Genomic DNA, 15,875 nt, shown 5'->3' on the forward strand with positions numbered 1-15,875 from the left:
TTTAATGTTTACTAATTTTATATATTTTCAGACTATGTGATCTACTGATATAAGTTTTAGAAAAAATTTAAAATGTTGAAAATTATAACTTTAGTTCAATTTGTATTAATTCATTCAGTATTTTGTGATGAACATGATCATCTTTATAAGGTAATTAAATATATATTTGCTTAGCTAGTCCTCTACAATGTTTGGTAGTAAGAAAATTAAATTTGCAAGTGTACAATTTCAATTTTTGACCATAATTTGGTTTTCATACCCCAAACTTTCCACCTGTTGTAAAATATGATTGTTTTAATTAAATTATTTTATTTATATTTATTTTTAAGAATCTTCATGTTATAAATAAATGTCTTTTTTTTATTTTTATCAACGATAAAAAATAAAGGTAAACAAAGTAATTCAACATAAGGGTTTAGATAAAAATCCAAACACATGAATTTACTCGATCATTTTATAATAGACTTTTTTTTAAGAACCATATAGTCTTTCGTTTGCGTTGCCAATTTACATGATAAATTATTTTTTACATTTTACGGTGCTAACACAACATGTAATTGATGGAAAGAATATAAAAAAAATTGTTTAAATAGGGAAAATTATGCTCTCACAATTATCGCGCGGTAGGAATAAAGGCGGGTGGGGGGGGGGGGGGGGCGTTATTGCTACCATCTCGCAATCATTGATTAAATGGCACTTAGAATTCAAATTACGATCTGAAATTTTGCATAAGTAATCCTAGCTTGGTAGGTCTATTTCTCTAAATCGAAAAGTTGGAAAAGTAAAGGCTGGCGGCCCAGCTGTTTTGCCATTTTTTGGCTATCTTCAATGCCGGGCAAATTAGTCACAAAACCTCATACTCATTGCCGCTCCAAAACGTTATCAAACTGTTCTAGCCGGTAGCTGTTGGTACTAGAAATATTAAAAATGGTTATTGCTATCATTGGACATGAATTAAACCAAAAATATGTTTTATAAAGTTGACTCCTACGTAATTAATGATAAATTTGAGCCGCCAGCCGTTACTTTTCCAACTTTTTGTTCGATTAAGGGAAAATAGACCTAGGGTAAGGGGGGTGGGGGGAAATTTCGTTTTTTTTTCGGTTTTTTTGAAAAAAATGGGGTAAATATTAATATTTTCAAATGAAACCAAGACCAGTAGAAAGCTTACGGAAAGGACTATCAGGTCCTAAAAGGACATTATCCTAGGACTTTTAGAAGTTGGCCGAAATTGACCGCAAAAAAGTTACCGATATTTCCCCACCACCGGGGGAAATATCGGTAATTTTTTTCAACCTAAAAAAAATCGATGAAAAACGGCCAAACGGCCAGTCGAACATAAATAATCATAATTAGTATAGGTTATAGGGATTATCCACAAAAAGTTTCATAATGATCGGACTATTCCTTCTATGTTAAAAATGAATTTTTTTGAAAGACGCGAATTTTCGATTTTTTTTTTCGAAAATTTTTTTTAAAAAAACTTAAAATTAATATAAGAAAAAAACGTATTTTATTACTTTTTAGGCCTGATCCTAAAAAAGCTCACATTGAACTATAGATTTAGCCCATAAAACATGAAAATTGATTAAAAATTGACCTCAAAAATTGAATTTGAAGCAAAAGTGTCATCTTTGCAAAAAATCTTGACTACATTTTAACCTTAAAAAATCGATGAAAAAAGGCCAAACGACCAAACAAGCGTAATAAATCATAATTAGTATAGGTGATTGGGATTAACCACAAAAAAATTCATAAAGATCGGACTATTCCTCCTATGTCAAAAATATTTTTTTTTCAAAGGACCAGAAATTTTGATTTTTTCCTTGCAAAATTTTGATTAAAAAAATAAAATTAATTTTTTTGTTTGTTTTTTATCTGTTCTATTCATTTTTAGGCTTAATTCTTAAAAAGACCATATGGAATAATAGATTTGACAAAAGAAAACATGAAAACATGACCTTAAAAGTTGAATTTTAATTTCTTTTGAAATTACCGATTTTTCCCCCGGCGCCAACTTTGGTCATTTTTGAAAAAAATATTAACCCGATTTTAAGGCTCTCAACGGAGTTGGAAAAAGCAGGCAATTTCTAGTTCAAAAAGTTTTTCAGATCAGCTCTAGGTCTTACCAATTTTTGTGTAGGTCGATCTTTACACACCTACTAAAAAATTTTTGGAAAAAAAAAATTTTCGTCCGACTTTGAGACCCAATAAGTACCCTTAATATTCATCTCACAAAAAATTCATTTTATACTTTTTTGTAGGCAATTTAATAAGGAACAAATTTGCTTTTATGTTTTTTTCTGTCATTTGAAAGAAACATGGAGAAAAAGGTCATTTAATGAAGGTAGGTCGAAATTACCGAGAATAGCCCCTTACCGAAACTTCCCCCCCCTTACCCTACCAAGGATTACTCGTGCAAAATTTCAGATCGAAATTCGAATTCTAAGTGCCATTTAATAATTGATTACGAGATAGTTGCATTACCCCCCCCCCCCCCCCCTATATGTGTACGAAAACAGTCTAAAATTTTGTAGCTAGCTAGGTAGCCATATATAAAATACTTCATATTCTATTTTCATATCAAACTTCTAGTTGGAAATGCTAGTTTATACATTTTAGGAGGAAATGTGTTTTATATAATGTGTACCTATGTATTTACTTAAAATGAGTGTATACTTTTTTATTAGGATCAAGATGAAGTTGTTCTGTGGATGAACACAGTGGGTCCTTATCACAATAGACAAGAAACTTATGGTTACTTTACTTTACCATTCTGCCATGGGCCTAAGGAATCAATAGGTAAACCATTTTTTTAATATCTCCGTTAATTCGATTTGTATATTTAAGACTTAAATTTTGGAAAGTATGCATGTAAAAGGTACATGTTTTTTTTAAAGATTTATTTTGTCGTCTTAAACGCTTTTTTCTTGACAATTATTTATTTTTAATCAACCATTGTATTTTAGAACATTACCATGAAACACTTAGCGAAGCATTGCAAGGAACTGAGCTAGAGTTCAGCGGTTTAGAAATACAATTCAAAGAAAGTCTACCGAAGACAGAATATTGCAAGATTAATTTAGACAATGCTAAGGATTTCAAATCCTTTATTTATTCTGTGAAAAATCATTACTGGTATCAGATGTATTTAGGTAAGAATATTTTGGAATTTAATTTATTAACAAGGCTATCTTAGGTCTCCCTATAACTTTTCAATTTTGTTTGAAGGAGAGTGAAATTACAGGGACCTAAAGGGATAAGACAATGTTGGATAAACTAATGTACATTTCCAATGATAATACACAAAATTATCCTGCTTTTGGACAATTTTATCTGAGACCAAAGCGGAAATCTGCAAATGATTTTCCTAAAAAAAAATACATCTCTGGATGATTTAAGATTTATCTTAACTCTTAAAAAACCGCTGAGGACCAGACATACATTGTACAGCTATTTGTAAATGGGAGTAAACAAAATTATTGAATCAGAACTATGGCTTCATGGTGCTCCTAGAAAAGGCATTTATGAGTAGAATCGAGAACTTTCGTCCGTTTCAAAATAACTCCTTCCTAGCCTGAGAAAATAATTTTTTCACTCCAATTACCTATAGCTATACAATTGTAAGTCTGATCGTCAGCAGTTTTAAGACTTAAGATTAGGGATGGGAATCCGTCGAATTTTTGGGCCGGATTCGGATTCCGGATTCTGAAGGAATCCGTCAAAAAAAGTGACGGATTCTTGCGGATTCCGGATTCTTATTTTTGGCGGATTCCGGATTCGGATTCCGGATTCTAGCAGTATTTTAAAAGGCCGGCCGTCACAGAGGGATAGCTTTTTTCATTAATTTAACACTATGTTACTTGGTTGAAGCCTTGATTTGTTTAAAGTATTAAAGTGTTAAACATTTACATCACATTAGTAATTATTAAAATTTGTTATGTACGAAAAAATTTAAGAGGGAGTTGTAAGAAAAAACTCAAGACGGTAATTTTAGCCTACCAATTTAGAATCCGGAATCCGCTATAAAAAACGGATTCCGGATCCGGATTCGGATTCCAAAATAGGCCGAAAATTGGGCGGATTCCGGATTCCGGGTCCGGATTCCCATCACTACTTAAGATAAATTTTAAATCATCCAGAGGTGTATTATATTTATAAAAATCATTGTAGATTCCTGCTTTGGCCTTAGATAAAAATGTCCAAAATCGACCCACTCTATTGTAGACTACCTAATTTATAATTGAAACGTTTGGACACTTAACTTAATGGAACAACCAATCAAAATTTAGGAAAACTAAAAGACCCCAAAGTTGTCGTACCAACGAAAAAGAAATCGTTATTATACAACTTTGGGGACTAGTGTAATAAACAGCCCTCTGGATTTTTTTATGTAAGCAGAGTGAAACTTGAAAGATTTTATTAAAACAATCGTAAGTTATTTTACTTTCATGATGACATGTTTAACAAGTTATGGATTTGTTTATATTTAGATGATTTGCCAATCTGGGGAATAGTTGGAGATATTGATGAGAAAGACAAAGAAACATATTATCTCTGGACCCATAAGAAGTTTGAAATCGGCTATAATGGAAATCAGGTGAATAGAATGACAAGAATAATCGGTAGATATTTAGGTAATTTCTGAAATTGACGAAAATTTGAATATTTTAGCACCGTAATGTTGGTATGAAATTTGTTTTGTACTGTAACTAAAAGGAGGTGGGTAAGAAGTGGATTGTGGGGAAATTTTTACTTAGAATTGTTTGTAATTTCCTGGGCCCTTGTCCTTGCTGTTAAGTAAGTTCAATGTCCGTTGATATCTCCCCGTTTTTCTGTTCATGAACTTATTTTTAAACAATTTATTTGTCTCAACTGTTAATAAGTGTTTTAATATCCTGAATTTCCCTCCCATCCAATTAAAATAATACATGTGAGTTTGCTTCCTTGTACAGATATATAAAATAATACTCACACTTGTATGCTATTAATATATAAACAAATTTACATTTTACAATTACCAATTAGATACAATTAAATATGATATTTTAAAATAAAAGTTAAACCTAATTCTCCTGAAAAAAGGGATTTGCTCTAGAAGAAATAGTTTTTTTTTAGATATTTATCCAAATTAAAATAAGATAAGAACAGATAAGCTCGCATGATAAGTATACTCAAACAAACAACATTATTTAAAAAAAAAAGAAATTGACCTAAATGTTTATTTTAGATTGTTGATGTGAATTTGACAAGCGAGGGTCGTGTCAAGCTAGAGATGGGCAAATCATTTGCTTTCTCCTATGAGGAAAATTGGAAAATTATGCTGATTTTTACTTTAAAATATCGATATTGAGAAAGTCATAATTGATGAAAAAATTATAGAGATGAAACACGTAGAACATTTTCCTGCATTTTTGTGTAGATACATACCATGTTGGTATTTGAATACATCATCAATAAAATTAACATTGACAGAAAAGATTTAGGCAAACTTAATTTTTCTTTAAATGAAATATCTTTTACCTACCTAATTGATTTTTTGAAATATAGATTTAAGATTTTTTAAATGCTCACATATACTGGCAAATTTTTTTTTTCAAAATTACTTAAATTGTTTGGAAATTAATATTACAATCCAACTTCGTCTGCCAGGTGATCTGGAGACCGTCCAAGGTTAATTTTGAGGACAGGTTTGATAAATACCTGGACCCAACCTTTTTCCAGCACAGAATTCATTGGTTCTCAATATTCAACAGCTTCATGATGGTTATTTTCTTGGTAAGTACCTATGTTTTTTTTATATACTTGTCCTACTTGGATAATATGTAAAACAACAAGGATGACTGCATTCATTAACAGCATAAAAAACATGAATGGACAAAGTAAGTTAAGGAGCAGATGTTGAATTGGCAAAAAAAACAAGTTGAAAGAAATAGAGAATTTTTTAAAAAATAAAGGCAAATTATGAAACCTTTATGAATAAAAATAAGATTTTTTTCATTTTTTTTTGTACCTAAGCATAAACGACAGGCAGACAAAACAATGTAAAGACAGAAATCTTCACTGTAAATATTAGCTGTCTTATCTTAAACAGTAGACCGACTCAAAGTGCAAATTTTTTTGGCGCACAATTCTAACCCATTTCTTTTATGATATAATTAGGTACTATTGATACCAAAAAAAAGTGTTCTGGTAGCTTTTTTCCAGCAATATGTCAATTTCAATTTTCATGAAAAAGGGGAAGGGTCCCCCCTGGGGGAGAAATTATTTTTTCTTTTAAACCATGGCTTTATATACCTTCCTGAATGCGTCTTGAAGAGTACATTACGGATCAATATTAAAAATATTGACCCTGGCAAAAGTTATCCTCAAAAGACTGACAATTTTGGTCATTTTAGCAAAATAAGCTGATTTTGACAGTTATTTAAGGATAACTTTTGCCAGGGTCAATATTTTCAAAAATCGTTTTTTTTATCCTCAATCTACTCTTCAAGACGAATTCAGGAAGGTATATTAAGCAACGCTTTGATAGAAAAAAAAATTTCCCCCAGGGGGGACCCTTCCCCTTTTTTATGAAAATTGAAATTAACATATTGCTGAAAAAAGCTACCAACACTTTTTTGGTATTAATGGTCATTATATCATAAAAGGAATGGGTTGGAATAGCGCGCCCATTGAATTTCAAAATAAGTGGTAATTCTGAGTTGGTGTATTAAACAGCATAGAGATAGACGGACTGACAGGCAGACGAAGTGAATTATATAGTAGCTGATCAATGTTAAAAACATTTGTAGTATAAAGTATTTTGATATTTTAGGTTGGTTTGGTGAGCATGATCTTAATGAGAACACTAAGAAAAGATTATGCCAGGTAAGAACAATTATTTATGAAATGCAGGGATCTTAAGGGATAAGACAACGGACAATCACCCAAGTAATAAAAAATAAAAATACTCGTTTGAAGATTAATTGCTGGCAATAAAGTTTGGACACTTAGTTTGTACCAACCAATCAAGTTTTGATTAAAGTACAAAACATTTTGAGCAAAACTTTGGGTTTTGGTATAAAGGGGGGGGGGGGGTTTGCAACCATCTCGTAATCAATGTATAAATGGCATTGAAATTTTGCATGAGTAATCCTTGGTAGGTCTATTTTCCCTAAATGGAACAAAAAGTTGGAAAAGTAACGGCTAACGGCTGGCGGCTCAGCCGTTTAGCCATTTTTTTTTACTATTTTCGAAGCAAATCATCACGAAACCTATCTCCACATAATACTCTCTGTTGCTCCAAAACGTTTTCAAACGGTTCTAGCTAGTAGTTGCTGGTACAAGAAATCTAAAAAAAAATTTTTTTTGTTTCATTTCACATGATATAAAGCAAAAATATGTTTCAAAAAGTTGATTCCTACGTAATTTATGACAGATTTGCTCTAAAAATAGCCCAAAAAAAACGGCTGAGCCGTTAGCCGTTACTTTTTCAATTTTTTGTTCGATTTAGGGAAAATAGACCTACCAAGGATTACCCCCCCCCCCCTTCTTTCCCTAACATACCTACCTACCCAAAGAATATTTAGGAATATTTTTCCTGTTTATTTTTAATCCAGAATGACAATCAGATAAAATAGCTTTCATTTTACCTACACAGACTTGAAGATTAAATATCTAAATCCTTACTGTCTGTGATTCCGTCTGTTTTCTCTGAAAGAATTTTCTAACTAATATGGCTCTCCCTTACAAGTTTCTTACAGATCCCGGAAAGTTTTTTTTTCTACAATTTTGAAATTCGCCTTGCTTAACAATCACTCGTTTTTAGATATAGCAAAGATGAAGATGTTGATGATATCGAGCGTGATCTTGGTGATGAATACGGTTGGAAGCAAGTGCATGGTGATGTGTTCAGACCCGCCACCAGTCCCCTTCTCTTCTCTGCCCTCATTGGCTCCGGGGCTCAGCTAGCCTTTGTTATATTCCTTGTTGTAGTCTTCACTATTATGGGAGAACTTTATACAGGTATATAGTATTTTCATATCGTAGCTTCTTTATTATTAAGGTTTGGGGAAGGAGGGTCTTTTTTTCTAAGGATGACTTATTTTCAGAGGTAGGATGTACATTTCCCAAAAATTGTTAAAAACCTTTCAAGGATAAATAAAAAATTACATTGTAAAGGATAACATTTACCATATCGGTAGAAAGCAAGATACACACAGACAGATAGACATACTGTTACTTTTATATAAGTATAGTAGGTAAAGTGTTAACAATTGCAGCATACTTTTGAAATATTTATGAAATAAACTAAATAGGTACCTATGATTTATTTTTCTAGAGAGAGGAAGTCTGTTATCCACGGCTATTTTTGTTTATGCCGCAACTGCACCCATCAATGGATACTTTGGAGGTAGTCTTTATGCCAGGTACATATATATTAATCTTCAACCCTTTCGCCCCCCAAAATATTTACCATATACCTTAGGACGTTACATTTAAATACCAAAGAAAAGATTGCTTTTTTGTCCATTTTCATATTTTGGAAAATTTGCATATTGACCTTTTACCAATATGAAAACTTACTATTCTTGTATCTAAGATGATTTTTTGTTTAGAATGAGTGGTAAGACATGGATGAAACAAATGGTTATCTCCGCCTTCCTCATCCCCTCATTGGTCTGCGGAACTGCTTTCACCATCAACTTTGTTGCCATCTACTACCACGCCAGCAGGGCTATTCCCTTCGGAACCATGGTTGCCGTCTCCTGCATATGTATCTTTGTCATCCTACCGTTGACCCTTGTGGGTACAGTGCTGGGCCGTAACCTGGCTGGTCAGCCTGACTACCCCTGCAGGGTCAATGCTGTGCCCCGACCGATCCCCGAGAAGAAATGGTTTATGGAGCCGGCAATTATTGCTTTGCTGGGAGGAATTTTGCCCTTTGGAAGTATCTTCATCGAGATGTACTTTATTTTTACATCATTCTGGGCGTACAAAATTTACTATGTCTATGGGTTCATGCTGTTAGGTAAGTAACTCATTAGAATATAATCTTCTTCATTTATTTAATACCTACCTAGTTATTTAATTATGGCATCATATTTTAGACAGCTAGGATATTAAAAAGAGAAAGTATAAGTTAAAAACCATTTTTGTTACCAACTAGGGAACCGTGAAAATTGTCTATAATACGATATTATATTTGATTTTTCAGTATGGCTGAGAAGCGGTTCTAATCTAATATAAAATTGGACCTTTTATCTAAAACTTTCCCAGGGGTGTATATTCTGCACAAGATTCATTTTTTTCCCCTGCTGCAAAAAATTTTGTTTCCCCCTCCTAGTTTTTTCCAGCAAGGAAGGAAATAAAATGGAAAAATATTTTCAAAACTCTTTATTTTATTCATAATATCCCCCCTCCCACATATTCTTTTAGTTTTTTTCACCAAAAAGGTGAGAAAAATGCAAAAAAAAAAAGCTTTCAGTTCTCTTAATTTTTACATTTTTTCCCCCCAACCACATATTTTTTATTTCCTCCCCCCCCCCCCTCAGCAGGGTCAAATTTGAAAATATACACCCCTGAACTTTCCCAAGGCCCATCTTTTACCTCCTGTTTTATATACTTTTCTTTAAATCCTTAACAAAGAAACGTTGATTATCAAATAAATTTATTTTTTAGTGTTCTTGATTCTGTTGATAGTAACCATATGTGTAACTATAGTCTGCACGTATTTCCTGCTCAACGCTGAAGATTACAGGTTATTACATTTTTTACCTATTCATACACTTGAAGTAGTTAGCATGTGCCCCTAGAGCCAAGTCAACCCTCTACTTTTAATCTTAGTTTAAAAAGAAAAAAAGGAATACAATACCCATAGGTAACTTTTTTTATGGGTGTATAGAGGGGGGATGCATTTTTCTGCTTCAAATATTTACTAACCTTCCAGAGACCTAAGAAGCTTCACCGTAAAGGAAAATCATTTCGGTCCTGCGGTTAGCGAGATCTTAAACCACTCACATTCTAACATTATGTTACTTTTATATGAGGATTACCTAATAAAGATAAACTGAAAATTAATTGGGAGATTTTAACAAAGTTGTTATTAACATTGAATTTAAATATATATACATGTAAAACAAAACTGATAAGTACAAAATTGATAAGAAAAGATATTTTCTTCAGATGGCAGTGGACATCCTTTTTCTCGGCTGCTTCAACCGCTGCATATGTGTATCTCTACTCTATCTACTACTTCTTCTTTAAAACAAAGTAAGTAAACATTCCTGAATTCTTCAGACGTTCAAGGGAAAGGGTTAGTAAAGGGTTGTTAACACGCCTCAAACTTTGAAACTCCTCATAAAAAAAAACACATAAGATCACCTATCTTAAACCTTTGAAACCTCTCATTTTAATTCCTCAAAAAAAGCTTTGACGTTTCTGATGAAACCTACACTTTTTTTCTGCATTGTAAGGGGTATGACATCAACTGTATAAATTGCAACAACCCACCTATGACATCTAGTTAAGGTCGTGCAATAAGATGGACGATTCTTTTTGTTACAATGCTGAAGGAGGGATGATTGAATGACTAAATATGCAGTTAGTAATCAAGTATTACTTATAAGGATCACACTTAGGTATTTAAAAATGACAATCTAAATATTTACAACATTTTCTTCAGGATGTTCGGTTTCTTTCAAACTGTGTTTTACTTTGGTTACATGGCAGTATTCAGTGTTGGACTTGGACTAGTTTGTGGAACTATGGGTAAGTTTTTATGGATTTTTATGATAGCTAGCTAAAATCGTTTTATATCGATTCCGGAACTAAAAATTGGCTTTATTCTTCAAGCCAAATATATTAAAATATCCGGTACTAGGTACATCTCATATAATATACATTATAAAAACTTAGACATACACCCGTCCCAAATAAGCTAAATTACCCAATAAATACCTATAAAAATTTACTTCTCAATTTGTTGAAAAGTTTAGACACTGCCGGTTAGCAACAACAAATTATGATTTAATATACCTTGTTTTTTAGCCAAAGTATGATCGAGAAAACATGATTAGATTATTAATATTAAATCTCTTAAAAGTATAATATATAGACCAATGTCCCATCCCTACTTGAATAAAACTCATGCTATCTATTTCAGGTTATTTGGGAACAAGTCTGTTTGTCAACAAGATCTACACAACAGTCAAGATTGATTAGAAAAATACCATACAATAACAATATTTTCATTTGGGATTTCTTTTATTGTCAATCTAGAATTGTTACTTATCGCATCGTATTATAGACAGCTTACCGCGGATATTAAAATAAAATAAAAATTAGGATTTAAACCTGTTTTGTTACCCCCGAGGGGCCGAACGCCCAGGTTAACAAAACTGGTTTTAATTTTATTATTTTTACCTATTCGTGGAAAATTGTCTGTAATTCGATGTTCTAATTAAGCGGATATCAATCGGGTTTGAAGCCATACTGGAAATTCCTTGTTAAAATGATATTTGGTAACTTGACTAGGTAATGAATGCTATGGTAACATATTAAAATTGTTATTAAAATAAAATTTACAATATTTGAAAATATCCTATTTAAAACAATCACATTTCAAAAACCCAATTATTATTTCTTATTTATATTATTAACATTATCAGAGTTTTGAAATTTGGGTTAAAATTTTATATTTCCATATTAGGATTAGATGCAATAAGTTAAACATTCCCGAAAATCAACCAACTACAATTTAAAATGTATTTCAAAGAGAGTTCATTGTTAAAATTAGAATATTACCTAGAAAACAATATAATAGTAAATTTAGCATTTTCTAATGTTCAAATATCAAAAAGATTGTAGTTTTAAAATATCCTTAAAAATCTTAAAATTTTTATCAACTTTCAAGCCATTACAATTCATGACATTTTTGGTCGATTTGAATCTTAAAAACTCTAGTTTTTAGATTTATTGTCTTACTCATTGTTAATATATAGGTTTTATGATTTTTATGAAAATTTTATTGTATAGGTATAAGCCTTACTATCTGAACATATTTTACTTATTCTATACCTACCATAACTGTTTGTTTAAATTGAATTTAGTTTAGGTTCAAAAAGAAATCTTTAATAAATTGATCGACTTATCTCATCCCACTGTTTACTTGTGATATGTACGTAAAATATGTTATTTATTCCATAATTTGTTAAAATTAAATATTTTGTTTGCTTTATTTTTTATGTTTGTTTTGTTAGCTTATGAAAATAAATCGATACAGCGATTTTTTAATTTTAGAAAACGCACAAAATTGTTGTAATTCAGACTTTTTGTAGTAGTTACTTATACTTCTTAGTTTAAATTGGAAAAGGAAGGAGGTATCTATTTTAAAGAACCTATAAAACCATTATGATCTTTTTTAGTAGACACCCTCCCCCTCCTGGCCCCATAAACTTCAATTTTAATATTTTTCTAACTACCTAGTTTTTAAAAATGCACTTGACATGTATTTCGTGAAAAATTAAGTAAATTCACGGATTTTTCTAATGTAGTTTCTGCATTTAATATCCATTGTGGAATCAATTTTCTATACGACAAACCTAGTTTTTTCACACATACGTTTGAATCACATTATTAATAAAAATCATCTTTTTTGATTGCAGATTCAACAAGAAATGTATAGTCAATAATTACAGTTTTAAAAACAACTTTTATTCGTTTTGAAAATGGAGAACGAAGAGAGATATAATGTGAGATGGAACCGTTATCAAGGACATCTAGTCACTGCTTTCGAAAGCTTGTTAGGTAGGTACCTAACTTTAATGCAAACCTATTTTTTTTAAATTTATGTCATGCCCCTGCGTGGTCCTACGCCTCAACCGTAAGTCATATGCTAACTTAAGATGATCAATTAAGATTTTAATTTCTAAAAGTTTTTGGAGGGAGACTGCCAGTTTATTTTGTGTATTATTTATCTTTTTGATGGTAATAGAAAGAAAACACTTTCCAAACTAATATTTTATTTATAATGCCAATTATTAATAAACAAATTCAAAGTGACATGTCTTCTATTCCTGTTTAGAAAGTTCTGACCTTGTAGATGTAACTTTGGGTACAGAGGGTAAAAAGTTTGGGGCCCACAAGATGCTTCTTTCAGCCTGTAGTCCCTATTTTAGGGATCTTTTCAAGGTACGTAAACTTAGTATCCAATCCAAATAATGAATGGTGCTTTCCCTATCTGCTTGCCTTGCGAGCATAGAACCCACCCCCTATCATCTTATTTTTTAAAACTAGGGGATAGTTTTTAATTCTTTATGTTTAACCCCTGCGTAGATTTAACCCTGTGGGGCTACAATGTAACCATAATGTAGAGTGGATCAAAAAATTATTATAAAAATTTTTCAACCACCTTATTTTCTGATTATTTTAAAACAGAGTGGGACATTCTGTGTTCGCTGGGCACTTTAATGGAAACAACAGACCTCTACTTACAATGCTATATAATAATTGTAACTTTAAAGTTAAGAGCATACCTGTTTTTACGACTTTTTTATTCGTATAATTTTCAGAATAATCCCTGTCAACATCCTATAATATTATTAAGATATATACCCTGTACATATCTTAATATTTCAGAATAATCCCTGTCAACATCCTATAATATTATTAAGAGATATACCCTGTACATATCTTAATATTTCAGAATAATCCCTGTCAACATCCTATAATATTATTAAGATATATACCCTGTACATATCTTAATATTTCAGAATAATCCCTGTCAACATCCTATAATATTATTAAGATATATACCCTGTACATATCTTAATATTTCAGAATAATCCCTGTCAACATCCTATAATATTATTAAGATATATACCCTGTACATATCTTAATATTTCAGAATAATCCCTGTCAACATCCTATAATATTATTAAGAGATATACCCTGTACATATCTTAATATTTCAGAATAATCCCTGTCAACATCCTATAATATTATTAAGAGATATACCCTGTACATATCTTAATATTTCAGAATAATCCCTGTCAACATCCTATAATATTATTAAGAGATATACCCTGTACATATCTTAATATTTCAGAATAATCCCTGTCAACATCCTATAATATTATTAAGAGATATACCCTGTACATATCTTAATATTTCAGAATAATCCCTGTCAACATCCTATAATATTATTAAGATATATACCCTGTACATATCTTAATATTTCAGAATAATCCCTGTCAACATCCTATAATATTATTAAGAGATATACCCTGTACATATCTTAATATTTCAGAATAATCCCTGTCAACATCCTATAATATTATTAAGAGATATACCCTGTACATATCTTAATATTTCAGAATAATCCCTGTCAACATCCTATAATATTATTAAGAGATACACCCTGTACATATCTTAATATTTCAGAATAATCCCTGTCAACATCCTATAATATTATTAAGAGATATACCCTGTACATATCTTAATATTTCAGAATAATCCCTGTCAACATCCTATAATATTATTAAGAGATATACCCTACACAGATCTCCACGCTCTACTTCAATTTATGTACAATGGAGAGGTAATTTTTTTAATAAAAAGAAAAATTTACTAAACAGACCCCCCACCCCTAGTTTTGCAATAAATAAATAAGATAGGGAGTACCTACTTTTTTCCCTTTCCTTACCCACCCAGAACCCAATATAATCTAACCTAACCTGACCTAAATTAACAGAAAAACAAACGAAAAACTAACACCCCTTCCCCAATTTATAATCTTATTTTCATACTTTTCAAAATAGGAGGAGGAGGGGGAGTTCTTTGCTCGTCTAAGCACTTATAGGGAAACCGCCGAAAAACTATTTCTCTTTAACTTTCTATTATTTTTGTTCATTGATCGAACTTGCTAATTTGCAACAAGGAGAAATAATATTTTGTCTGTTATTTATAGGTATCCGTCCTGAAAGGCCAACTAGAATCCTTCCTGAAATCTGGAGAATTTCTCGAAATACAAGGACTATCTCATAGTGAAAACAGAATGGATGAAAGCATAATATCTATTCCTAAGATAAACTCTAGTCAGGTAATAATAAAAGTTTACCTATTGATTATTTTATTTGCCTCCAACTTTTCCGACGGCTATAAAACAAACAGCCGATCTTTTAAAATTACTGGTGGCATTGCTAGCTTAAGTTTAAAGAGGTTGTGTATTTGAGAAATAGGTTTTACAAAATGTGCTTAAGATTATTTTATATACAAAGATTGATTTTAATTTACTAACACATCATACCTAGTGATTGTTTGCTTTAACATTATTATATTATTGTTTTTATATTCAAATTATTGTACACTATCAAGCAGACATATCTCAATATTTTTGTCTGAAAAATAAATATATTATTTTTTTTATTTGTAATAGGTATCTATTGATCTTTTATTTTAGAACATATCTAATGAACTTCCACAAAGTACAAATAAAAGAAAACGTCAACAATTCAAAGACACAAATTCTCCTAAAATTGTCAAAAAATTCACGAATTTTTCTAATAAACGGGCTGGTAATAAACCAGAGGTTGTTGACATTCTTGAAGACGAAACTGAAGAAAATACTCCTTCTAATAAAGGTAATGATAGTGTTTTTTTTTTAAACTAGAGAAAGAGGTTTTAATAAAATATATTTTTCTAGGTTATAAAAGCCATTCTGTAGAAAACTATGATCACATTGATGAATATAGAACAACAGGGGAAGGAGGAGAAGATCTGAATGATTATGATCAAGGGGAAGATGCTTATGATCAAGACAGTTATGATCAGCAGCAAGAACAAGGTGACATAAAATCCTTATTATGTAAAAAATGAAAACTTTATCTTAGACT

At 31.2% G+C, this 15,875-nt stretch overlaps 2 protein-coding genes across 4 annotated transcripts in view; both read left to right on the top strand.

Annotated features, from left to right (window-relative positions):
* Positions 1 to 12,648, top strand: TM9SF3 (transmembrane 9 superfamily protein member 3). 2 transcript variants are annotated; one of them, XR_013880493.1, is made up of 15 exons: positions 1 to 150; positions 2,691 to 2,802; positions 2,970 to 3,155; positions 4,494 to 4,600; positions 5,231 to 5,303; positions 5,651 to 5,778; positions 6,818 to 6,870; positions 7,811 to 8,007; positions 8,324 to 8,411; positions 8,601 to 9,013; positions 9,664 to 9,742; positions 10,168 to 10,254; positions 10,667 to 10,752; positions 11,147 to 11,281; positions 11,449 to 12,648. XR_013880493.1 is itself a non-coding variant. In XM_080163780.1 (14 exons), exons 1-14 carry the CDS (start codon positions 73 to 75, stop codon positions 11,203 to 11,205), a joined length of 1,746 nt encoding a protein of 581 aa, XP_080019906.1. In that variant the 5' UTR covers positions 1 to 72; the 3' UTR covers positions 11,206 to 12,648. The 2 variants fall into 2 exon arrangements, 1 of the variants encoding a protein (XP_080019906.1); XM_080163780.1 differs by having other exon boundaries at positions 11,147 to 12,648.
* LOC145322034 (uncharacterized) overlaps positions 12,646 to 15,875 on the top strand; it is a 6,908-nt gene continuing 3,678 nt past the window's right edge. For both annotated transcript variants that reach the window (XR_013880494.1, XM_080163781.1), the window contains exons 1-6: positions 12,646 to 12,789; positions 13,067 to 13,173; positions 14,492 to 14,581; positions 14,951 to 15,082; positions 15,443 to 15,623; positions 15,686 to 15,826. Coding sequence is in view for 1 of the 2 variants with exons in the window: in XM_080163781.1 (XP_080019907.1) it covers positions 12,711 to 12,789; positions 13,067 to 13,173; positions 14,492 to 14,581; positions 14,951 to 15,082; positions 15,443 to 15,623; positions 15,686 to 15,826 (730 nt within the window). In the remaining variant the exon portion in view is untranslated. The remainder of the gene's footprint in view (positions 12,790 to 13,066; positions 13,174 to 14,491; positions 14,582 to 14,950; positions 15,083 to 15,442; positions 15,624 to 15,685; positions 15,827 to 15,875) is intronic.

Source organism: Acartia tonsa, chromosome 6, assembly GCF_053477335.1.
Source record: "Acartia tonsa isolate MP-2025a chromosome 6, ASM5347733v1, whole genome shotgun sequence".
Classification (NCBI taxonomy): domain Eukaryota; kingdom Metazoa; phylum Arthropoda; class Copepoda; order Calanoida; family Acartiidae; genus Acartia; species Acartia tonsa.

Bases quoted from the DNA above. Each gene is read 5' to 3' on its own strand.
- TM9SF3 (XM_080163780.1), top strand. From the start codon at position 73: ATGTTGAAAATTATAACTTTAGTTCAATTTGTATTAATTCATTCAGTA. The intron at 5,779-6,817 runs GTAAGTACCTAT...TTGATATTTTAG, and splicing joins TCATGATGGTTATTTTCTTG to GTTGGTTTGGTGAGCATGAT. The intron at 6,871-7,810 runs GTAAGAACAATT...ACTCGTTTTTAG, and splicing joins CTAAGAAAAGATTATGCCAG to ATATAGCAAAGATGAAGATG.